The following is a 26,650-nucleotide window of genomic DNA, read 5'->3' on the forward strand; positions in this document are numbered from 1 at the left end:
ATAAGGGAAATGATCTTGTCACTGAAATGCTTGTGCATGGTATCCTTTCAGCTTCATCTAGCTTGCAAAATGTATATATAGATTTGTTTTTGTTTTCATTAAAAACTTTTTAGACAGCTCTTTTCCTTAAAATCGAAATAATGGGCAACCACGGTAACCCCAGCTGGTGGTTCAAAACACATATTCGGCCAAGTTTAAATCTATCTGGTTTACCCTCTTTTCCTCTTCCTCGTATTTTAAATTAGCTTTTATTTTCAGATGTTTCTTTTTTATGTAAATTTTAGCAAATGTTTTTGAAATGTATTTGTTTTTTTTTATATTGCTATATAAAATGTATAAATTAGTTTTTGTTTATTATTATAATTTGAGTGCTTTAAAATTATGTCGATTTATTTCTGATTTACATTTTTCCAATTATTTTTAGGTTAATATTTTATTTGATTTCAATGAACAGAAACGTTTTCAAAGTTTTCATTTTAGTAAACTAGACTAACCCTGTTCATTTTATACAGAACTAGGACAGCATTTCGAAGAGAGGGACTGTCCATTAAACATATAGGGGATTTATGTTTTGTGTGTGGCAAGCAAGCTGTACCTGGGTCTCTCATGTGAGTTCCAGTCTGCGGAACACGAGCCTTCCGGCTATGTTTCTGTTGTGGCCCATCTGATTGTGTTTCTGTTCCGGGCCTCAAGTGTGTTCCTGTCAACAGGCCCCCCAGGGGGATGTACCTGGGTGCGGCCTACCGGCTAATGTGCCTTTCTGAAGCCCACCTGTGGGTGTTCCTGTCTGCGGGCCTCCCATCAGATTGAGTTTCTGGTTCCGGCCTCCTTTGTGTTCTCCTGTTTTGCACTTTAAGTTATTATTTGAAGTGTTTTGATTTCTGTCTTTAGATTTGCTTGTTTTGTTCATATCATGTACACCCTTGGGGCCGCCATGTGGCCTCTCTTGGGGAAGGGTACTGTCATGATCCTGTCGTCTTTTTTTTATTTCTCTTGTTTAGGCTGAAGGGATCATGACAGTCCCATGTCCTGTGTCTGTGTTTGGAAGCACATAGTCATTGTTTTTATCTTTGTGCCATGCATTATCCTGTCTTGAGTCTATACCCTTTTTTCCTTATTCATTATCCTGTAATCAGTTCAAGCCCTTCACCCCGTTATAGCACTTTTGTTCCTCTCCTATTTAATGCCATTGTGTTTGCTGTATTATTTAATTTAGAAAAGTCCGTTGCTCACAGGCTCTGAAACTTACAGACAAACCTTGGTACACAGGAGGGGTGGGATGTTGATCGGTACTGGCTGGGGAATGGCGTCACAACGTGTCTCAACCAATGAGAGCATTTGGGGTTTGCCTAAGACTGCTGAAGCTAGCACATGGACCAGGAACACCAGGGGTCTGCCGTAAAATAAATGAGTCATGTGCCATCGTTCCACAACATTTGCAAGCATCATGTTGGGCTCACATATAACTTTCACATTTAAAGAATGCACATGTTTTTGATTCACGTAAATTCATTTGTTTTCATGTGGAGCCCTTATAGCAAAATGGGTGCAGTCAATTGCTCCGATTACATTTGGAAAGAGGACATTGCCGCAAATAGCCTTTTCATATTGACCTGTTCTCCAGCAGTGTATGGAAACTTTATGTAGTGACTAATCATTTTAAAATTCCCTTTTAAAACAGCAGGCATTAAGGAGCTAAGCGTCTGTGAAATCCCAGACCTTTAGTTTTATACAATTCCAAAAAAGACACCATGATAATTGTAAAGTTACATATAGGCTACTTCCCGCTGAAAACTCCCGGTTGCCAGAAAACCTAAAACTGAAAGGACTTGGGTTGGTACCGGGAAGGCACTGTTCCGTCTAGTTGTCCTTTGTAATGTTGGGTCCACTCCAGCACACAGATCCAAGAGCAAGGCATCTAGGAAACCTGAGTCGGCTAATTAACCAGTCATCATCGTGGTGCCGGAAATCTTCATGGTCCCTGAATACACTTTCCCTCCTGAGCCTGCTATTTGCATAATCCTCTAGTAGTGCCAGTGCATCCATCCTGGTATATTAAATGCACAAGTGTCACCATAATGTTTATATGCTTGCACCGAATAGATTAAATCCCAAACACCTTGTAATAACAATCAGACAATAAATGGTAAACCCTACACCAACCCTGAGATCATTACAAAATTAAAGTTCCATTTATTTACTTTATTTACCAAGACCAGACCTCTGGAACCTCCATGTCTGGCCCCTGTATGGGACGAGGAGATCCTGAGTGACCGGTCTCTTGCAGTTGTGAGCACTCGGGCAAGAGCACCAACCACTAGGCGACCGTTGCTATAAGTGGGGCCTATTCTCATCCTTCTGCGCTTCCTGCAGGACAGAGTGCTCCGGTCGGTGTCATGCTGTCCCCCTTCAGGTAAGTTTCTCGGACAGCACGACCCGATCAGCAGATTCCTAAGGGACGCGGGGAGGGCTAATCCCCTGTCTGCGCTCCGTACCCTCCTGGGACCTTAACCTGGTCCTAGTGGGCCTGCGTAAGGTCCCGTTCAAGCCCCTGGAGAACATGATCTTTCTCTCTCATTATGAAGACGGTTCTCCTGTGGTGCTTGACTCCATCAGGAGGGGTACCCCCACGTGGGCTAGACCCCAGCCTGGCCACATGCCCAAAGTCACCTCCACTCCCTTCAGGGACCAGGTGGGTAACTTGCAGGCACTCCCCCCTGGGAGGAAGACCCAGCTCTCACCCTGTCGTGTCCAGTAAGGGCACTACAGGTGGACTCCACCACTCTGTGCACCCCTGGGGGGGCACCGCACTAGTACTCCCATGAGATCTCCCCTCTAGTGAGACCGTGTAGGTTTTCCACGTATTATCTCCCTCAGGCGATGGGGTGGCGTTTTCCCAGTGCTCCTTGCGGTGTCTGGTGGCCATCTCGCCTCTAGAGTAGCAAGGCCACAAGACGTTGTGTCCATCATGCCACAGGCGCTGCGCCGGCCGCAGTGAAACGAGTGTGCCTCTAAGTTTCTTCAGCCCAAAGGGTAAATGAATGGGCATGCCATCTTCCCTTTTATACCTGTGTACGGGCCGTCCCATTCACCAAGTTCATTGACCTTTTCAAAAGTATAATCGGAGATGATAGGTTCTCAAGTCAAACCCCATTCTGTCAGTCTCGACACAACGTCTCGTTCCCTCCATCAAGGAACCAAGGTTACATCCGCCTGGTGTACACTGTGTTAGGCAACAGTTGCAAAAATACTGACTAATATAACTTTATTTTACTTCGTTTCTTCAGCTGTTCGATTGTAATTTGTTGAGGCTCCGTAAATTTTCGTAAAGGCTACCCAATTTGCTTTAATATATTTTAATTTGATTGATAATAAATACATAATCTGGTTGCTCTTTCGTAATTGAACAAATATGTGCAGGCCTATAGCAGGGGTCGGTAACCTGTGGCTTCCGAGCCGCATGTGGCTCTTCTGCCCCCCAAGTCTTTATAAGGCCCTCTTGCCTGGTATTAAGATAAGTTTTGGTCGATCGGATCACAAGTGGACGAAAGAGACACATGTCCGTTCACACCTGCTGCTGTAATCCGTCTATTTTGTCCACTTTTGAAAACTTGATTTCTTCAAGAAATATCGGAAAAAGCATTGGTGGCTTGGAAATCTTTTTTTGCTTTTTCAGATATTTCATTAGAATAGAGACTAAATAAGTGCATGCCATGTACATATGAGCGCGACTGGAGATGACAGAAAAAACATACAGAGAGTAGATGTTTTATTTCTGCTTTGATAAATGTGGAACGGCGGCAAATGGAATGGTGAGAAAACATTCTGGTAAATTTTTCATCTTTAAACCAAATTTTTAGTGCTTAAACCAGCATAATTTAAATCCTGTCTGGCTAGCGCCCTTCTCATAATGTTTACGAATAATGTCCGTATGCAGAGAGTAGGTGGTCTCTTGTTGCTGTTCATCAAATGCCGCAAAAACAAAAGCCAAAACGAAAGTGCACAGAAAAAAGCTGAAGTCTAACTAAAGCAGCGCGTGAAACACTGCGGGGCTACTCTCCTATTGCAACACTACCTCTTATTGCCAGGGACAAAAATTTATAAATTGCTGCAATTGGATAACTGCTATCTTACATACATAACCTGTGTTATAGTAATTAAACATTTAAATACTATAGATTTTGCGGCTCCAAAAATACTTATTTGGTGAGATAGGTCCCAAAATGGGTCTTTTGGTCGCAAAGGTTGCCGACCCCTGGCCTTTAGCCTTCTTTGCGCCTAGTTGCTCTTCTTTGTTTTGCATTCATCAATAAATATAATGAAGTATATAATTTGTTTAAAATCATCTTTGTCATTTTAAACCAACTATATATGATACATAAGAATAGCCCAACAACATGTCTATTTGCAACCAAAATAAGAAGGCGGTTATGTCGCATACCACACTATAAAGTCACACAAAATCACCCCATAGGAAATTCCATCACTGCCACACCCCTATATGGACACAATACCACTAAGACATTTCTCAAAATATCTTCTTTTGAGTTCAACAGAAGAAAGAGTCATATCGCTGCTGTTCTTCTGAAACCTTGTATCTCCATATTTCATAATTTAAATTTTTTATTGTAAGACAGCCTTTATGTTTTGTCATTGGGTTTTGCAAATATCTAACCAATAAAAAGTATTTGACAACACAGTAATTCATCATTTAAAAAGTACTGTGTTTTTTTTCCATTTCCTCCATTTTACAGAAAATGTACATACAAGGTTTAAGAAGGACAGCGACGATATACAGTCTTTAAATGATATGAGAGTGAATACATGATGACCTAATTTTTATTTTTGGGTGACCTAAAGGGATAGTTCACCCAGAACTGTGTGCTGTCCTACATTCTTCAAAATATCTTCTTTTGTTCAACAAAAAAATATAAAGTTACTTGTCCTACTATGGTAGTCAAGGGGGTCCAAGAACTGTTTGGTTATAGATATTTAATCGGACGTGCATGTGTTTAACCCCCAGTTACCTTCCGGATTGTATTTATAATATAATTATTTATATTTTATTTCATTAATGTTAATATTAATTTATATTATTATTTGACTTAACTGTTATACTTATTGTTATAAATAAACGATATGTTGAATTTTGTTGTATGTTCATTTTATTAAATAAACAATTTGTCGAATGGGTCCTGCAGTTCGGTTGCATTTAAACAAACCGTATGGTACATGCGGTTGAGCTTGGTATCACAGTCTAAATAACAAATATTGGAGAGACAAGTTTAGCCAAGTAGCAGTCCTCCTCGGTTTCTTTTGATTATCAGAAATAATCTACAGGCACTCTATTGTTTGTGAATGTGTACCTGATGTGTAACGGTTGGGGTTACAAAAGTGCACATGCGAAGTAACGTTTCTTTGTGTTGTTAAGATGAAACCGTCGATTAACCTTTTTCCAAATGTCTTTCTCTGTGTTCATCAGAACAAAAAAATATACACATTTGGAGCAACTGGAGGTAAGTAAATGATGACAGCATTTGTATTTTTGGGTGAACAAGCCCTTTAAATAATTTGTGGCAACAAAGTGTAGCACAGCAGATTGCTGCCGTTTACCTTGCTGGACTTTTTGCTGGTGGCGGATCCGGGTCTCGTGTTGCTGTTAAGCTGAGATGAGCTTGAGCTGACCAAATCATCTTCATCCTCCTCCTCATCAAAGTTCATGCTACTGGAGATCCCTTTGAACGAGAGAGGACATGGTGCTGATCATGCAGCGTGCTGACGGCTGAACATGAGGACAGAGCATAAACAGGCACGAAGCAAACATAAGGCATTATGCAGTGCAAACAAAACTGCGAATAACTGCACTCTGATGCCAAAAGAGCATACAACATAAATTAGGCAAAATCGACAAACTGAATTCATCCGGTTTAGAGCAAACTCTTCGCACTTAGCCTGTTTTACAAATGAACAGAATTGAAAGAATAAAATGATTCTCAGCAGTCTGGGTCACAGAAGGAAGAGAGAGAGAGGCAGACACTAAATATACAAGAAATGCCAGTCATTAGATCTCATAGAGGTTGGTTGCCAGATGATATTACAGGATCATAATGTTATTTCTTGTTAGGTGGTATCACGAGATGCAATCTGCATGGCTTTATCATCTTGGTCATAGGATCTCTGTCTCTCTCTCCACTCTCGTTTCAATCTGAGGACTATCGCTGTGGTACCTTTCTTCAGCATGGTGACCCGTAGGTCCTGTTTGCCCTGTGACTGTGTGCTGCCCACTGCCTCCCCATGGCCCTCTGCCTCGCTCTCCTGGGCAGGTGAGTGCCCCACAGTCAGGATCTGAATCTGGTTGCCCAGCTCCTGACTCTCATCCTGGAAGGCAGCGGGCCCATCAATTCCTGTGGTACCACCACAACACAGTAACACCATTAACTCCATCTATATTATCAACCATCTATATTCATGGTGTTCTGAGAAAACATTATGAGGAAATGGAGACAGACACTTAAATCTGAGTGCATGAGGAATGGATTCTATAGATGTACTGTGATTTGAACATGTACTGTTGCTTTAACACTGCCTTCTTGGTGAACTTTTCGTGTGCTGATGCTTTTAAGTACCCTTGGGTTTTCAAGAATTTGCTGATCATCTATTTATAGATGCTCTTATGTCAGCCGGGTTTAGTGTTTCATCCAATTAGTCACCGTCACTAGGAGAGAACATACTGTCCTTTGTGATATGCAGTGCAACATACTGGACAACGGCCCAGATTACATCCATCTGTCTGTCCATCCATCCATCCATCACACCATGCAAATATTCATCCATCGCAATCTGGTCATTATAGATTATAGACACTTGTCACTCCATCCACTTCGCAATCTCTGCTGAACAATGTCTGAGAATTAGCTCGGACTAGAAGGGCGAAATCCATTAGTGCTGGTGATTCACTATGATTGTCATTGCAGTTAAAGTCCCCGTGAACTGGAAGTAGTTATCGTTTTTACTTCCGTATTTTATCGCATTTCCGAGTCAGTGGGGCGTGGCTTTCGTGTTTCTCTGTGATCTGATTGTATATATAAAACAGCCATTGCATTTTGTAATGGAATTGTCAGCTAACGTTTAATTTACGTAATTTAAAGGGATAGTTCATCCAAAAAAAAATTGTGTCATCATTTACTCAGAGAACACAGAGAAAGATTTTTGGAAGAATGTTAGCCATCATCAGTTGTGGGACATCATCTACTACCATAGTAGAAAATAAATATTGTATTTATTTTGTTCTGTTGAACACGAAATGGGATATTTTTAAGAATTTTGGAAAACCAACAGTTCTGGGGCACCATTGACTACCATACATTTCTTTCCTACTATGGCAGTCAATGATGTCACAAAATTGAAAATTTCCAATTATCATTCTTCCAAATATCTTTGTTCATTGGAACAAAGTATTTCCTGTGGCTCAGTGGTTAGAGCATGGTGCTAGAAACACACAAGGTCATGGGTTAGATCCCAAAGGATTACACATAATCAGAAAGAAATGTATAGTACTATGCAATGTAAGTCGCTTTGGATAAAAGCATCTGCCAAATGTAAGTAATTTATACAGGTAAATGATGAGCTTTGGTAAATGATGAGAGAACTTTTATTTTGGATGAACTATCCCTTTAAGGTGGATAGTAATTACAGGAAGGAATTGCATTTTCAGATTTTAATTTTAAATGTTATGAGGGCACACGTTGATAAACTATTTACAATAAATGCTGCAATATTTCTTGGAAAATAGGCATTGACATTTTTTATTTCACTGGGACTTTAAATTGACCTTTTATATGGCTGCTTCGAAGTGTGTCGTAAGGGAATAAGCAGAGAAGTGCAAAAGAGCCTGACGAAGAAAGCACAAGAGAGAGAATACTTGGACACAAGCTGGTTTTATTTCAGTTATTCTTCAATGCTTCAGCTCTAAGAAAAGCACACAGTATCTGATTTAGTACAATCCTCTGTGAGTCACAAATCTGTGTTAGATGTTACAGCATGTCGTGTAAATCTGCAGTTCCCTGTGTCGGAGGCTGCTGCACAGATGAGTACGAGATAATGATGATTTAGCAGCCTCGGAATCATAATTTAATATCGGTGGAGGTATTGCTTTTTTTAGTAAATCTATTTATATTTTTTGCTCAGTTGTTTTTAGAAAGCAAAGCACACAGAGTAGAGTAATTTCTACAGCTGTGTTTGTGTTGTAGACCTACATCTGTGTCCGATTTTAACCTAGTTGAAGCCAGCTGAACACCAGCCTGGGCAGGCTGGGAACTTGCTGGTCTTAGCTGGATTACGAGTACCTGGTTTAAGACCATTCTGCAAGACAATTCTGCTTGTCCAAATGCACTTCCTGTTTCCCTTTTTAATTGTACATATACCATAAGCCTTAAATATCTATGTTTAATATTTAGAACCAGTTTGTAATGTTTTGCTGGTTGCATTTTGTTTAAAAGTGTTAAAAACCAAACAGGTAGTGCTTCTGGAATGATGTCTGGCAAAGTGGTCAATGAAAGGGTAAGAAAGAAATCTTTTCAAATGCCTTTGACAGCATGGTGAATGGAAATCAAAAAAGGTTCTCTATAGCATCACTATGTAGCACCATTATTTTTAAGATTATAACGAGTTGTTCACCTTTAAAAAATCCTGTCATCATTTACACACCCTCTTGTCATTTCAAACCTGTATGACTTTCTTTATGCAGAGCATTTTGTACGTTTTCAGTACCGTAGAAACAACACGAAAGGGACCCGAGGTGTATGTAGATAGAAAAAGCTCATTCTAAGCTAGTAAAACATCACGCTTCATTATGAAAGTTTGTTCATTATGATACTTCATTATGTATTTCACATATTTTAGTCATCCCCAGTTAATTCAGTCTCATTTGACTTAAGTGATTTGCTCAATAAATGGGCGTGTTCATTAAGTACATTCAACCAATGAAAAACTATGACATGGTTTACACTCAAGCGTTATTGGCTCAAGGCATGTCTCTTTGAAGAACAGAGCTGCACTCTTTGCTTGAGACTGAATGAGAAATATCTTTCAAAAAGACATATTACATAAACTGTATTGCATTTCTTCAATTATGCAAACATGTTACATACTTGCTTTGATCTATAGTATGTAATCTTTTAATGTACAATATGTCTTACTTCATCACTTCGCTGATTGGTACAGAACAGCACTGGTTTCTTTTGGCTTAACTGTTACTTTATGTTGCATTTCACGTTATGCAGCAGCTTGCATTACCGGATAAATTTACATTGTTTAATTAAATGTTAGTGCTTGCCTTTTAATGAGTTTCAGGGTGACTAGCATGCAGTCGCACTTCAAGTTTGCAGCATTTTTCCGGTGATTGTGAAGGAAAATAGGACACTTTGTAAACCGCGTGGAGACACAGAATACATATGTCAGTGCTTCCTCTTTACCCAGATGACACCTGCAGTCTTTGCGCACTGCTGGCAAGCGAATATCTTGTGGTCACAGCCGTAAGTTTAAATATAATTGTTTTGTCTATGTATATTTTTTCAGTTGAAAAGCCAGTGAGTGGTGTTTGGAGCAGTCAAATGTGCTGCTAGGTTCTGTTCAGCTGCCCAAAGTTCTCTGCGTGGTGGACCAAGATGTTTTAGATGTCCCAGTTCATTAAAAAAGGCTGAATATTCAAAGGACAAAATTGCGGCTCTGGAACCCCCAGTTTTGACTTCACTGAAATCAAAGACATGCATGTATTCCTTGAACATGTTGTTGACGTCATGACTTTGAAAGTGTTCTACATTTATATTTATACAAGCGAGTTACATTGGATTATCCTTTACATTTGTATGTGCAATCCCCTGGGATCGGAAAGCTGTTCTCTTCTTTTTGCATCGCTTCTTTTGGTTTTACTTATGTAAGTGTTACTAGCTTTATAAGACTATTAAAGCTTACCCAGTATTGAAAATAAGTATATTGCAAATTGACGCATTTAAAAATAAAAACTCATATAATATGCATAAGCTTAAAGGGTTTTTATTTAAATTTAGTGGAAATGTTCCGTTTAGGATCCATGTTGTCTCCCAAAAACGTGTTTTTGTCACATCCATAACTATTTTTTTCAATGGAAAGCTTGTGCATAGACTGATGTCTGGACTCTATCATCAGGGGTTTAGTAAAATATAAACAGATGATTGATGAATTGATAATATAGACATTCTCTCAGAATTTACAAGTCAATAAAATGTCACATCCATAACATTGGAATTGCCCACATGGTAATAGATTTGATATTATAAATATAACAACATTCAAACCTTATTTAAAAACTAAAAATAATAATACACAATGTATTTCTTGTGATAGTAGTGATAGAGTGATTATTCCTCTTATAAGCATTTTGTCTCTTGGCAACACGGAAAAATACGTTTTGAAAGAAATGTCCGGTTTATTTGTGTCGATTGCAAATGACGTCGCAGGCAGCGAAGAGTGCAGGTGTCGACTGCAAGTGATGTCACTTGCACACTAAGCGAAGGTGTCTGAGAGTGCAGTTCTGCAGCCAGATGCTATTGAAATGACTTGCATTTTTACAAGTCTCATGAGTTACAAGTCCAAGTCAAGTCTCGAGTCAGCAGTCCACGAGTCCAAGTCAAGTCTAGAGTTTCTATCTCTACCTTATGTTTCTATCTTTGTGGCAACAGTTTGGGAAATTGCCCCTTTCTACCTCAGCATAACAATGCCCCTGCATGAGTCAGACCCTGTACAGTCCACCTCTTACCTCAAGTAATCTGGTAAAGAAATGCTTTTATTTCTATTAAAAGCATTTCTCTCTATTCTTTTATTGCACTGTAAAACCATGTCAATCATGTCACTTTAACTCACTGTCAACAAATTCTTCATACTTCATAGCATCATTATTTCAGCCATAATAGTAATTGAGCACTGTATCTCTTATAGCAGTCACACTCCAATCACACAGAGACAATGTTTCTCTAATTCAGAAATACCTGTCTCGACTGCATTAAGTCATCTCAACACTGCTCTTGGCAGGCAGACAGCTGCTGCTATTATATCGGGCATTCAAGGGCTTTTGTGTTTTTGTGATTGGCGGCAGTGCATCTTTTCTGTCTATCTCCAGGGGCGTGTTCATTAACGCTGTGCACCATGCTGTCACTGGTGGAGAAAGTCTGGAAAATCCTCGACACGCTTAAAGATCACAGGGAGAAGAGTTCCAAGGAGGAGAAGTGAAATACAAAACCACAGTATGGAGAACATGACGACACAGTGAAGAGATGCGTATAGCTGTGGTAGCTTAAACAAACACACCACATTAGAGACGGCGAATTGCAGCATGTGCTGCTTGACTCTAATGATGAGGTTTTATTTGATGATGTTTATTATATATACATTGTTTTAATAAGAAAGGATCTTAGTTCTTGCTAATAATGTCGGATATAAAATAAAAATGATGCATGCCCTAAAGTTTTACTGGGGTCCTTACGACAATAAAAAAGCAATTCAGCAGCACTGTCAAAAATAAATACTGATGGCATTGTGCCCTTGTACATGTTGGTTGACATGAGCCATAATACAAAATGTAGATGTGCATGTCCAAATAACTGGGTTGACAGCATCAGAAATGGACAAAATAATCTAAGCTGAGGACACAGATGCCTGGGTGGATTGCCTCAGAACCTTTCCAGTCGGTCATGGCTATGACACATCCTGTGAATATTTCCTTATATAAAGCACAAGTACACTCTAAAAATAAAGGTGCTTCACGATGCCACAGAAGAAACTTTTTTGTCTAAATGGTTCTATAAAGAACCTTTAACATCTGAAGAACCTTTCTGTCTCATAGAAGATTCTTTGTGGCAAGAAAAAGGGCTATTCAGATTATGAAAAAGGTAAGAAAGAGATTGTTCTTTAAAGATCCTATTACTGAATGGTTCTTTGTGGAACCAGAAATGGTTCTTCTATGGCATCGCTGTAAAGAACCTTTTGTAGCAACTTTATTTTTTATGAGTATATGTGAATAAGCAAGTTAAAAAAAAGCAAAATCCTAGAAGAAGAAGAAATATGAGAAACAACTTAAGCAATAGGTGCAGGACCTGGCAAAGGAAGTTTTACAAGTTTTAGAAACATCAAACACACTAGCAAAGATCAGGATTTTACTGTTTTTTAAAAGTTGGAAACAAGAAATGTTTTATCATAAAAAAGTTGCTTCCAAAGGTTCTTTGATGCCTTTTGGTTCCATAAAGAACCTTTAACATCTGAAGAACCTTTCAGTTTCACAGAAGGTTCTTTGTGGGCGAAAAAGGGTTCTTCAGATTATAAAAGTAAGAAAGAGATTGTTCTTTAAAGAACCTTTGACAAAAATGGTTCTTCTATAGCATCACTGTGAAGAATCTTTAAAGCACCTTTCTTTTAAGAGTGTTATGCTGACCATAACACAAAGAGAATACATAGACGTCCCTCACATAGACACACCCACAGACACACATTTTCGTGCACATGCTGGGCCTGACTGTAAACAGGCTGCTCAGCTGACCTTTCTGCTTGCCCTTTTTCTCCTTCTTGGTGCTGCCAGTCTGAGGAGTGGAGGTAGGCGCCTTGGTTTTTTTAGCCGAGCGAGGAGCCTGAACCTCCGCTAGAGGTTTAACTTCTTCCTGCTCCGCTTCTTGCACTAAATGAGGGTGTGCAGGAGCCAGCGAAGAACAGGAGGGCAGAAGATACACAAAACAAAAGGACAAGGAAAAAGGTTCAAATGAATGAGAGGTAAGAAAGTTAGCAAAGACATGGCCCTCACATAGCAGATTTACAGCTTTAGCTTTATATGAGAAAATTCAGTGTTCGCATGTGAAACGGGTGCGAGTGCAAAACAAAACCTCCTGCTGCCTCCATCCACTTCTGGATGCAATATTAATTGAAGGGGATAGAGCAGCTGTCAGAGCAACAGTGAAATCAAAGCTATCAAGCTCAATTTATTCCTTCTTACAGTCTGCTTCTTTGAAAGCAATAAATTGCCGCAAAATTTCAAATTCTGTCATCATTTACTCATTTCAAACCCATATGCTGTGCACAAAAAGAAGATTTTGGAAAATCTTCACAAAAGTCTTTAATATAATGACACTTAAAAGTAGTTCATCGATTCAAGTGCTATAGTCTAAGTTTCAAAAGCCATACAATAGCATTGTGTAAGATAAATGCTAAAATATTCACCCTATAGTAAGTTAGACAAATCTTATTTGAAGGGATAGTTTACACAAAAATTTTACTAATTTGCTCACCCTCATGTCATTTCAAACCTGTATGACTTTTCTCTGCTGATCACAAAAAATATATTTAGAAAAATGTTCTAACTGACCAATGCCGTACCCAATGACTGGCCAATTGCATTGCTTTTGTGTCCATACATAGCCCATTACCTTCAATTGCGTAGAAATGACACACGCTGTTGCAATATCGGGCAATACGTACGCCAAAGTAAAAATTTGCGTGCCTGCAAACAATACGCCTATTTTTGCATGCATATGATACGCCAATTTAAGCGTGCGTGCATATGAAACCACAATTAGTCTTATTAACCTGTCCGCTAACCCAAACCCTAAACCTAATTTTTGCACGCGTGCATATAACCTCTACCGAAACCATAAACCTTACAGTATTATTTTAATTATAAATACAAAACAAACACCCATGAAGGGGAAAACCACTAACCAAACTATATATCAAAACAAAACAAATACTTCCCACAAGGGGGCAAAAATAAACAACCAGGAAACACAAACAAGGAACTTCGAAATACACATACAGTGACCATGAACTTGAACACTACGTACATAGCAGGAAACATGTACAACGAACGAGCACAAGACAATAGACAAGAGGGCATTAAATAGAGAGACTAACAAAGGAGATAACGATGGGCAGGTGTGGGTAATGAGACACAGGTGGAAAGCTATACTAGAAACGAGAGGGGCGGGGCCAAATGACGAGACTGGAGAAAATGCATATTAAGTTTGTTATGGAAAAATGAATTTATTCAAATGATTTTAAATCATGAAGGATCAAAAGACTTAAACAGGAGACATTAAATGGAGCTGACAAACACAACGTACAGATGATGAAATAACATGCACAAAGTAATGGTCAATTACCTGACCAGGGTGTATCAGCGTGTAAAAGAGATAAAAGAGATCTTTTTTTTATTCCCCCACTTTAAATGTTTTACTTTAATGAAATGTTGGAATATTATAGATGTTTTAATAAAAGATCAAAAGGAGAAACAATGCAGATTTATTTTTACAGCCTTCTTTGCTCATATTTACCAAGGGTGCCAATAATAGTGGAGGGCACTGTACTGACTTTTATATATTGCTGTTTTTACAGATATATCAACGTGATCTCACAGAAATTCATAGTTGTCTTACAAAGTGACTAATTCATATGAACAGTGTGAATTGAACAAAAACGTACGATTACTAGATAAAAGCAATACTGAAAACCCACCCATGGTGATACTGAAGACCCACCTTTAGCCCATAAACCAAACGTCACAGGCACAATAGAGAATTTAACTTAAAAGAACGAATGACATTGTACGGATTCAAATGAGCTAGCCAAATTTACCCACTTTGTAAAATAGTTACATTATTGCTGTGATATTGTGTTGGATATCTTTTCACAGTGCTGAAGGTAGGGGGAGAGTGATATCCTTATTTAAAGCTCACAAAGAGGAATTAGTTTTAGAAATTAATAAATAAACGCACTTCAACATGCATGCAAGCAGATGGGCACTAAAGCAAATATCCATCTCAAAAATGAAGCCATAGAATAAAATAAACTAGGATAAACTAACATAAAAGGTTTTCTTATGAGCTCATACGTTGAGCTTAAGATCACGCTGTTGTTAAACATGTTGTTAAATGTGGATCAACAACATAAACAATAGTTCTTTATTGCCAAGTGCTCTTTCACCATCATTTCTAAACACTTTTATTATGTAGAGCAAAGAGAAATGTCATGATAATGTGACATAAATAACTCAGAACTATGTTTGCACACAGGTCATCCTAAATGAAGCGAGGGCCCTAACACCGGCAAATGTCTTATGAGTGAGGCCGGCAGTGACACTGTAGGGATTATTTAACAATGAGCAGTCTGGGCTGGAGATCAATGGAGTAACTCAAGCCGGTACGGCTGACATTGGGTAGAATGGCAGTATTCAGCAAACAGCAAACAAGCATTTCCATTTTCAAGCACCAGCCATTGTGAACCACTCTGTTTGAGCAGCTTTAGTCGATATTCACATGTAAGAAAAATGACTGATTGGAAGAATGCTGCATCCCCTTGAGAGAGAACGTGAAACTCAAGTTTTTAAGGATTTAAAATTTTAGAGGTTGAATCCAGGATCTTAAAGACAGAATCTCAAATTTCTGAAGGGACAACATGTTATGAGACATTAAACTGTATTTTGTACCGTGGTAGATGGTGCTGCTGTTGCCGCTGAGGTAACTCTCCACAAGTGGCGCCTGTTCCTCTGACTGTCGGGTCCTGCGCACTCGAGATCGCCCGTCTAGATTAGATTGTACCATCAGTGGCTCCTGACGTTTCTTCTTCTGTTTCTGTTCCAGAAGAGCTCGCTGCAAACACAAAGACACAGTAACAGATACACACATTCATTTTAAGCGCACAACATATAACTTATTTATAGACACTTAAATAAGTCAGAAATAAACTGCAGGGAATTACTGTTGCGCCTGGTTCCATGATACATGCAACACATTATCATAATCACGGCAATGCTGAATGACGACGGTGGAATAATGTAACATTTAATGGCATAGAAGAAAAACAGTGGTTGTGAAGAGAGACAATTAATGACTAAATGTTATGTAACTGTTTCTGTAGAATAAACAGAAGCAAATGTGACCAATATATCTTAAAAAAAGAAATGTGAGAACAAATAATTGGTACCAAATGTATTTCTGAGAGAACTGCCATTAGTAGTTACAGTCTAGAACAAAGTCAGTGACAGATTTCCCATGTTTCACAGCAAAAACTCCCAAGGGCAGACCGGAGTAAAACAAAAGGTTGCCCAAAATGCAGAAGGCTTAAATCAAGCATTTTGTTATCAAAGGGGCTTTTGCATATTGCACAGTTGTTATCCTCTTGGATGAACGCTTCCTTGTAACCACAACCATTTTAAACAATTTTACAGTTTGATACTGTCCACAGATGCTGGTCCCATAAATGTTGTTGTAATTATAAAAACTGATGGTTTTGCTACCACACACAATTTATTTTAAATATAACTTGTTTTGATAGACTTTATGTCATCTATTTAAATGAATAAGTACACATCCTGTACACCTTACAGTTGTTAAATTCAGATCAATTTAATAAGTTTTATTTTATATAAGTATTATTCTATTTTGTAATAAACAGTATAATACAAAATAAGATGCAATTATGTATATTACAATTTATTTAAATATAAACAACACACAAATATGTGAAGCTACATTATAATTCATAATACATCACATCTGAAAGGACATATGGCAAATAAATAGAGAAGTTGGCTCAATATTGTTTGCCGTAGGAATAACTGCCGCTCCATGACTCATACCTCATATTACTTCCATAATATTCCCTTGAGAATTTATGATTAAGTCAAACTAATCTCAAGCAGCCTAAAAATCTGTTTAAATAATATGTCCAGATACAAAATGATTATAAGCAATGCCTTTTAAACACACAACTTAAATATTTTAATACTAATACATTTTGAATGTTTAGGTTCTACATATTTGACGTCTGAAGCGTAACACATCTTTAACCTTGAGCTTTAACATCCCAGGGGGTAAAAAAATAAAGTACTGACTCCCTTATAAAACTTTTAGTATTCCTTAGCGAAAGCCTACAACGCAACAGCTCTTCCCACAAAAGTGCATGTTAAACCCAGCACGGGTTTCCCCACACAATCTGCTTGGGTAGCAACCTGACATTACAAAAGCTATAAAGTCAAGAGTTCTTGGGGAACTCAGCATCGAAGTCCATTAAACATTTAAAGAAGCAGAAAGAAAGACCTTAGAGCATTGCATTATACTCTAAGCCTGCATAAAATTACCTCAGATTATATAAGCAATAAACACTCAGCTTTAGTCTCTATAAAGCATTCCTCATCATGGAACTGAATAAAGAAAACATCAAATTGTTAATAGGGTAAAATCCATACTCTTGACAACCACAATGTGTCGATGTTATCATTCTAACATTTGAAATCTTCCTAGAAACGACAATGAATTTATGTGATTTTAATAATAATTCATATGCCTGTGATTGCATCTCAGGGTTTCTATTTAAAGTTTGTACTGTGTAGCTTGGGGAAACATGCTTTTGTGCAGTGCATCTCCATATTGATGCCCTTGTAAAAAATTTTTTTATTTGTGAATACATTGGCTAAACACGTTCACAATCTGTGCTCGCTTTCCTCTGTTCTCAGATCCAATGCGAAACAACATTTTCAGTATCATTGCCACAGCTCTGAATCAGATACTAAAATACATTGAAACATAGTGGTCATAAAGAGGTTGGCCAAGGTGAATGCTGACAATTTTTGGCTCAGCTCCTTAAAGGTTATTATGCAAAGCAGATGGGCAATAAACATGGTAATTTGGTCTGAGGTCTTTCAAAGTGAGTGGGAGGTTCGTTTAAGAGCACACGAGTGCTGTGGGGTAAGACTTGAGAGGAAATATGGAGCAAATGAAGCTTGTCTTTCTATCCAGATGCAACAATCACTGGTGTTTACAGCACAGCAGCTGACAAACAGATGCAAAGCACCCTCAGGCAGATCTCCTAAAAAACTACAGATGCAGAACAACACAGAGGATTGTGAGGCCGATGTTTAGAGCTCGTTCAAATCAGCTTTATTTGTTTCAGACAACTGAGGAGAGAAATACGGAAGCCGTAAAGTGCCAATACAAAACAACAAATCGGGATAACAAATAACAAAATCTAAAAGCCAAAAAACGAATCCCAAATCACAATTACAAATCTGAAAACGCAACACCAAATCTAAAAACACATTAACAAACCATAAAGCACAACAACAATTCCGGAAACAAAATAACAAGTCAGAAAACACCACGACAAATCGGTCAAACCGGAAAAGGTAGGTATTTTGTGTGACCGGGGTAGTTACTGCTGATTGTTCATTGAGTTTGTTCAGCACTACTTTCAAGAAGGACATTCATATGGCGTGATTCTAGATATGTTTCTAACATATCATGATATTAAGATCAGCTTGCGCTCTCTTAAAAGACTTTATTCAGACGAAAAAACTATTCCCTATTAAGCGATGTCAGGAATGCTATCATAGCAGACGCAAAACACCAAATTTGAACCCGCAATAAGGACAGTACATTCTATATTTGTATACACTGCCGCCAGCTACCTCTTTCTTATTATTATTCTGTACCGCTAGCTACAGAACTGTACTTCCTGTTTATCTTGATTGACAGGGGTTCCGTCCAATCAGCAGTAACTACCCCGGTCACACAAAATACCTACCTTTTCCGGTTTGACCGATTTGTCGTGGTGCTTTCTGACTTGTTATTTTGTTTCCGGAATTGTTGTTGTGCTTCATGGTTTGTTAATGTGTTTTCAGATTTGGTGTTGCGTTTTCAGATTTGTAATTGTGATTTGGGATTCGTTTTTTGGCTTTTAGATTTGTTGTTTGTTTCGCGATTTGTTGTTTTGTTTGGCACTTTACGGCTTCCGTAGAGAAAGGACGTTTTTTAATCTTCGAACATTACCCTTAATCTGTCTCAATTCTTTCTGCACCTATGTTTGAAAATTGGCCTTTGTTGGTTTCAAGTATTTCAGTGAAATAAAAATCCAATGATGTTACATTGTTTTTACAAAATGGAAAGTAATTTCGTAAGAGTTAGAGCTTTAAGGCGTGTGTTTAAAAATAAATGCTCCTCAGCATTTTATGAGACTTATCCTTTATATAGCTTTCCGAAGAGAAAATGCAAAAATGTATTATTTAACTAACATGCTTTGTCCAAAAACTCTGTGAACGCTTCCAATGAACGCATCTGTCGCTCTTTACAGTCCCCAGCGTTTAATAACAAAGGATTATCGACAAGGCCAATGCAAACCACAAGAATAATGAAGACCACGGAGAGGCAAATCTTGCTATCTGAAAGAATCCTGGCTTAATCTTTCAAGCCTATTTGCATGAATTCCATAAAAATAACACAGGGGAAGGCAAAGGAATGATGTAAGATAGTTGTGTTGGTACAGACTAATAACAAACGGTTCCTTTCTCAAATTCGTAATGTTTCTCAGTGAATCATCTTTATTTTATTTCTTCTGGTTTCTAGTCAGCAACTCACCTGTCTGTCCAGCTTCTGTTGTCGCAGGTTAGTGCCCTCATCATCCAAGGTGCTGCAGAAGGACAAAAACGAGATTAATGCGAAATCCTCCCCAAAAGAAAGAGAGCGAGAAGTACCACAGAGATACAATTCAAGCAAACCGTGCTTGTCATACTAGAGGTCATATGAAGATAGCTCTGTAGAGAGAACACAACACAATGCATCACTGGAGATTCATTAGTGGTTAACAGAAAGGAGGGTCTTAACAAAACCACTCTTGTGCAAAAAATAGAACAAGAATATCAACTGATATTCATACAAAATAATTTATGTAAAGAGCTAAAAGTACAACACACACAAATACCTCTACGCAGAATAACAAACCCATAAATCCATCAATGAATACTTCATGATGTCTGTTGATACTCCGAACATAATTAGATCTTCCATTCAAAACCCTAAAGGTGGGCCAGCCTGATCTCATTGTTTATGCGTAGGTATGTGTACGTAAAGTTTACAAGCAGAAAATTTACATTTTTGTTTAGTTTTATTTATGCTGAAACAATGAATTTGGATTTATTACAAAATTGTCCAAATTGTATTTTTAGCTAAATAACTTAAAATATTTACAAAGCTTGTATCACGTTAAGATATTTGTATCCGTCCATTTCAACAATTGTATCGATAAACCTACCCATTTTAGATAGATAGATATAAATTGTAATAGACCGAAATATGCAGGAAAATTACCTATTTTTATTTTATAGTCGCAAATCCTACTCCTACTTTTAAACCTAAATTTTATTTATATGACAATGCGTTGCAGTCACAGTCCTCTCTGATGGAACGGTTTTGTAACAATTTAAATTGTTAATTCCTGAAAATATCCAGATTATTATTCTGATCCACTCCTACAAACACGGCTCTCACTAACTCTTTGGTGCTTCGAGTCTGATGTCATCACACAATCGTGTTTTTTTCATTAAAAAGTTAACAATCATGGGTAGTTTATATGGATAGAGTTAGGTTAGGGTAAAGGTTTCGTAAGACTTAAAACACGAAGGATTTAGGCAAAAACCAACAAGCCACGCCCACGGATCTGACTCGAAACACGAAGGATTTAGTTATAGCCTTCAAACACACCTCACCAGAAACAGGCATGATGCAATCTGTGAAGAGAGCCAATGAGCGTTCAAGTTATTTTATAATTTTATGGTTCCACTGTCAGTCACAGCATGTTGGAAAAATGCCTTTGTGTTCCATGGCGAACAAAGCAACACATAACATGATAAGTACACTCTTAAAAATACAGGTGCTTAAAAGGTTCATCACAGTAATGCCATAGAACAGTGCCATAGGACTATTGCCTCTAATCAGCTTTGACACATTCACTCCAGACCCCCTTTGCATTTGTGCTGCCCGTTGTGGTAATTAAATGGCAATGAAGGCCTTCCTCTGTGGATGTGACGGGTCATGTGAGAGGGCAGAAATGTGATCAAGGGTGCTCGGGAAAAGGGGTTTGCACTCTGCACTCTGAGGGTTCTGTAATCTGTAAAGCATAATAACGTATTAGTATACTGTAGAATTGTGTGCAGTCGATCGATCAAGCCAATCAGGAGTGATAAAATTAGGGTAGGCTGTTTTAAAGTTTAAAATTCAATGCTATTTTCCATTAGAAATGTTTTGAAAAGCGGGCCTAGTGTTTTAAGGTCCAGTGTGTGAGCATCTAGTGGTGAGGTTGCGAATTGCAACCAATGGCTCTCTACACACCTCCCCCTTCATCTTGAAGCACTACGGTGGCTTACACAGAAGAACTAAGATGTCCTCAGGAGTTTCTTATTTTCCTTCACAATCGACAGTAGTACGTCGCTAACTCGAAGTGCGACTGCATGCGAGTCACCCTGAAACTCGTTAAAAAGGCAAGCACAGACATTTTATAAGCCAATGTTAACTTATCCACTAATACGAGCTGCTGCATAACATGAAATGCAACATAAAGTAACAGTTAAGCCAAAAGAAACCAGTGCTGTTCTGTACCAATCAGCGAAGTGATGAAGTAAGACATATTGTACATTAAAAGCTTGAATGACATGCTATAGATCAATGCAAGGATGTAACTTATTTGCATTCGACTAAATGTAATGTAGATTTAGTCGAAAAAATTTAATGTAGATTTAGTCGACTAAATAGTTTTTTCATATTTCGAAGAGCAAAACTAGACTAAAACTGAATTGCATTTTTGTCAGACTATGGCTAAAACTAAATAAAAATTGGCAGTCAAAATTTACATTTACATCACTGAATATACTTAGTTTTGCTGCAGCTCTGGTGCAAAATAAATTTAACCAGGTTGTATCCCTTGGCTTGGAGGGGCATATCATGCAATTCTTCACATTTGGCCTAGATTACAGCAAAATGGCCTAGTACTTAGAATAAAACACAGGATATCACACCAGCATCAGCACTGGTTTGAAACTTTATAAAATACTCAAGACATTCTGTAAAGTTAATTAGTTGTAATATTTCAAAACTGATTTAGCATCATACAGGATCTGATTGAACAATCGCTAAATTGGAACATAGACTTGGGGTTTGACTTGGACTCCACCTCCGAGACTAAAGACTTGACTTGGAGTACATTTTAAAGAATTGAGACTTCACTTAGACTCGACCTCAAAGACGTGATACTTGACTTGGACCTCCGAGACCTGTGAACATGTCTGGTATGTAGATATAGTTCATTCTAAGGTAATAAACACATAATGCTTCATTACTTAAGGTCTTTGTACACTTCTGAACACAAAGTTATGTATATTATATTGCATTTCTGTCCATAGATACATAGATGTCCATACATTTTTTGAATCACTGTCTAAAATCACAATTAAATAGCATATTTCTGACCAACAATTAACATGACATCAACCGTACTTTAACTTTTGGTTCCTAAGTTTAAAGTGCATTAAAAACACCTTTTCGATGGTGCTTAAACTGAGCTTCGGTGTGGAGCCCCACCCCAGAGAATCATCTGTATTTGTCGACTGACGATAGGCTCTTTTCACTGGAAGGCGGGACTGCCTTCGCTAGAGTGGCCATATGACCATTGCATTGCCTCCCTATTCAGTGCTATAGCAGTGGCGCTTCTTTTTTAATATATAGTATCCCTGGTAACACATGGCTCAGCCATACGCACAGAGAGCAGACAGCACTCAGCAGTAAATTGCAAAGGAACTAAAAATCATTCTTTTATTTAAATGACTAGCTAACACCTTTCAAGGGCTCTCTGGAAAACACATCTCCATATTAACAGTCTCCACATGTCAACACTGGCTGCAGCTTCTCGGCTCTGAATCAAAAGCTACATAAGAAACACAACATGTGTGTTGGGGTGTGGATCTGGAATATGGATTAGCTTTTTACAGTGTGATTTTAGATAGAAGGCGCAGATCGCAAATGTTTGATTGGCTTAAAACAGCATCACTTGTCATTTTTGCATGCAAATAAATGTTTTTAAATAAAAGCTTACAACGCCAGCGGAAAACCTGCTAGATTTACTAGCAAGATTGACTTGCTAAACTGACCCATTAGCTACACCAGGACCAAACCAGTTCTAACCAGCTTAGATCTCTCTCAGTGTTACAGATTTCAGCAACCAGCTGCACATTACTGTCTCCTTTTCTATTCAAACATGAGATATCACGCTGTCTATAGACTGCCAACATTAACACCCATTTTCATCACACACACACCCCTCATACACACTCACTCACAAACACAGACACCCTATTCAGTGCTCTTACACGAACTCAAAGCTGATTGTGTAGAAATAGACAAACTCATTTGCAAAGCTAAAACCAGAAATGTTCGCACGCACACGGTGTAGTGTTAGTAGTCAAGGGGGTCGGTTCCCATCAGACTGGCAGATAATGACATAAACAGAGCTATTATAATGTGGGTCAACAATCTCATTAAATTAGGGATGAGAGATGTATTGATATGTTCTGACAGCTCCCTGAAATGTGTGTTAGAAACTCTCTCCCTTCACTGATGACGGTGACAATTCACTTTGTGCATGCGTGTGTGTGTGTCTTGGTTAATACAGATACCAATAAAGCTTTGACCTTGTGGGATTTTTTTTAAAACAGTTTATAAATGGAATTGATAATGTAAACTTGAAAATGGAATAATGCAGAAAGGTTTGTGTGAGTGTTAGGTTTACGGGTAGAATGGTGGTTATGAGATACAATCTATAGTATCAAAGTCACAGTCATAAAAATGTCTATGGAAAGTCTGCATAAAACGTGTAAACTTGACATTATAATCTGTTATAATCTGTTCCTCAGACAAAGCTGTCATATGGTATAGAAGACTGTGTTCCACTGTATGTAAACAACAATAGACAATCACACAAAATTTATGACATGGTCTGTGAACCCTCTGAAGTAGCCTTGGCCACCCCGTATATAAAACTACCAGCTACAATTAACTGACTATTAACTGACTGGTAAGAGGATATACAAGAAAACTTGAAAGAAGAAACTATGTAAAAAAAAAGAGGAGGCCTGAACTGTTACGTTTTTTTCTGGTAATCCAAGGATGCTTTTGATGGCAGGACAAAATCAATATTAAATCTTTTAGCAATATTTATTTTAATTTATAACTACTTCAGCGGATTGCCACTGGTTGTTTCACAATTTATCTTACAATACATTAAAAAAGAGTGCTGTTGTGTGTTACAGGCACACCGAACTCCAACCTCACGCAAGCACCACACGCAATCTCTCCGGAATACTAATCACCTGCACCTGAAGATCATCATCACCTCATCACCATCAGCATTTAAGCAACACACAAGCACACAGTCATCGTCCGGTCTCGTTAATGCTATGCAGACATCTAGGACTCTCTCTACCTACCTCTCCGCAGCAAGATTCTCCATCGTCTCCAGTGTTCCCCTTATCTCCATCGTCTCTGTGGTCTCCGTCGTCTCCATCGTCTTGTCGTCTTCAGATTCCTGTGTGTTCATCCAATTTAAGTATCTGTTAATAAATCCTCCGTTTTTGTATATCCTTATCCCCGTGTCTTGTATGTCCGTAACAGAAGACCGGACCACTACAGACTAACAACATGAGTGCTCCGGATCCATTCCAAGAACTGGTTGACATTCTCCGTCAGACACTCACCTCACCAGCACCAACGGGCACCACAAGCAGGACCACCGCTTCATTCTCGCCTCCGGTAAACGCCAGTCCCATGGCCAAACCGGCGCCCTTCTCTGGTTCGGCGGAGGATTGCAACGGGTTTTTACTTCAATGCTCGCTGGTCCTGGAGATGCAGCCGCACCTTTTTCCCACGGAACGATCAAAGGTAGCCTTCATCATATCTCAACTGTCAGATAAAGCTCTTCGGTGGGCAGAACCTCTCTGGTCTCAAAACAGCCCGCTTACCCAATCTCTTTCCGACTTCATCGCTCATTTTAAAGAAGTTTTCGGTAAACCTTCCTGGGATTCAGTCATAGGAGAACAGTTATATCATCTGAAACAAGGTACAAAGTCTATCACCGAATATGCTATCCAGTTTCGTACTTTAGCGGCTGCCAGTGGGTGGAATGAGCAATCTCTTCTAACCACTTATCGTCAAGGATTGGATCCTCGGGTGCGGTTGCATCTCGCTGCATACGAGGATACCATCGGCCTGGAACGCTTCATTCAACTTTCAATACGCTTCGCCACTCGTATGCAGGCGTGTGAGGAAGAACACCAGGGCCAGCCATACTGCCTCCCGCCTCCTCGCCGACCAGAGAGTGTCAGTCCTCCAGAACCAGCCCACGAACCCATGCAAGTGGATAATTCCCGATTGACCATGGCTGAGCGGCAGAGACGGTTGACTCAAAGTTTATGTTTATACTGTGGTACACCCGGGCATTACATTACCGAATGCCCCATTCGTCCTCCTCGTCCACTGGTGAGTGCCATCATTCCGTCTCTAAAGAAAATGAAACCACTCACTACCACTGTATGTCTTACTGCGTCTGATGTGTCTATTACAGTCATCGCTCTCCTCGATTCAGGGTCAGCCGGGAACTTCATCTCGGGCTCCCTCTGCCGCCAGCTCAAGCTCAAGACGACAGCAACACCGTCCATTTACCAAGTCCAATCCATAACTGGTAAACCTCTTAGTCGCCGTCAAGTACGAACATCTGTGGGTCCACTACTACTCCGAGTGGGTCTGCTGCATGAGGAGGAGCAACATCTGCTGGTTCTGGAGGAATCTACTGCTGACATCGTTCTAGGGCGTCCGTGGTTGGAGCAGCATAACCCTGTCATCTGCTGGAGGACAGGGGAAATTCTGAAGTGGGGTGATAACTGTTTCCCGGATTGTTTCTCGACTCTCCCAGTTCCTGTCAGACCATATATTCATCCCATGACCCTCTGCTCCACGTCCATAGAAAGCCCGGTAGAGAAACTTTCCGTTGACATTCCCACCTGTTACGCCCCCTTCAGTGACGTCTTCTGTCCCACACGCGCATCCAAGCTGCCTCCACACCGGCCATGGGACTGTGCAATTGATCTGCTGCCAGGTGAGCCAGTGCCCCGTGGACGGATTTATCCACTATCACGTCCAGAAGAGAAGGCCATGGTGGAGTATATCAAAGAGGCATTGAATCAAGGTTACATACGTCCTTCTACTTCCCCTGCTGCTTCCAGTTTCTTCTTTGTGGCGAAAAAAGACGGAGGTTTGAGACCATGTATTGACTATCGAGCTCTCAATAAGATTACGGTAAAGTTCCGTTACCCCCTTCCTCTCGTACCTGCAGCTCTCGAGCATCTCCGTGGTGCCACGGTGTTTACGAAGTTGGACCTCCGCAGCGCATATAATCTGATCCGGATACGCGAAGGGGATGAATGGAAAACTGCATTCGTGACACCTACGGGACACTACGAATACCTTGTGATGCCCTACGGATTGGCCAACGCCCCCTCAGTATTCCAAGACTTCATTCACGAAGTGCTCCGGGATTTTCTCCACAAGTCCGTCCTGGTATATATCGACGACATCCTCATCTACTCCCGAAATCTGGTGGATCATCGCCGTCACGTTGCGGAGGTCCTACAACGCCTACGAAATTTTCACCTCTTCCTTAAAGCAGAAAAATGCTCGTTCCATCAGCCCTCAGTGCAGTTCCTGGGTTACATCATCGACCACAGAGGCATTCGGATGGACGAGAGGAAGGTGGAAGCAATCAG

The 26,650-nt window shown here is 39.4% G+C and overlaps 1 protein-coding gene across 2 annotated transcripts in view; it reads right to left on the reverse strand.

Annotated features, from left to right (window-relative positions):
* Positions 1-26,650, reverse strand: part of tub (TUB bipartite transcription factor) — a 40,985-nt gene that overhangs the window by 6,845 nt on the left and 7,490 nt on the right. Inside the window, exons 2-6 of one of the 2 annotated variants that reach the window (XM_079451715.1) lie at positions 19,425-19,476; positions 15,500-15,662; positions 12,569-12,703; positions 6,228-6,404; positions 5,614-5,735 (exon numbers count right to left, since the gene is read on the reverse strand). In XM_079451715.1, coding sequence (XP_079307841.1) covers positions 5,614-5,735; positions 6,228-6,404; positions 12,569-12,703; positions 15,500-15,662; positions 19,425-19,476 — 649 coding nt within the window. The remainder of the gene's footprint in view (positions 1-5,613; positions 5,736-6,227; positions 6,405-12,568; positions 12,704-15,499; positions 15,663-19,424; positions 19,477-26,650) is intronic. The other variant, XM_079451716.1, reaches the window with a different exon arrangement.

The sequence above is a fragment of the Barbatula barbatula genome (assembly GCF_947034865.1).
Source record: "Barbatula barbatula genome assembly, chromosome: 1".
NCBI lineage: Eukaryota > Metazoa > Chordata > Actinopteri > Cypriniformes > Nemacheilidae > Barbatula > Barbatula barbatula.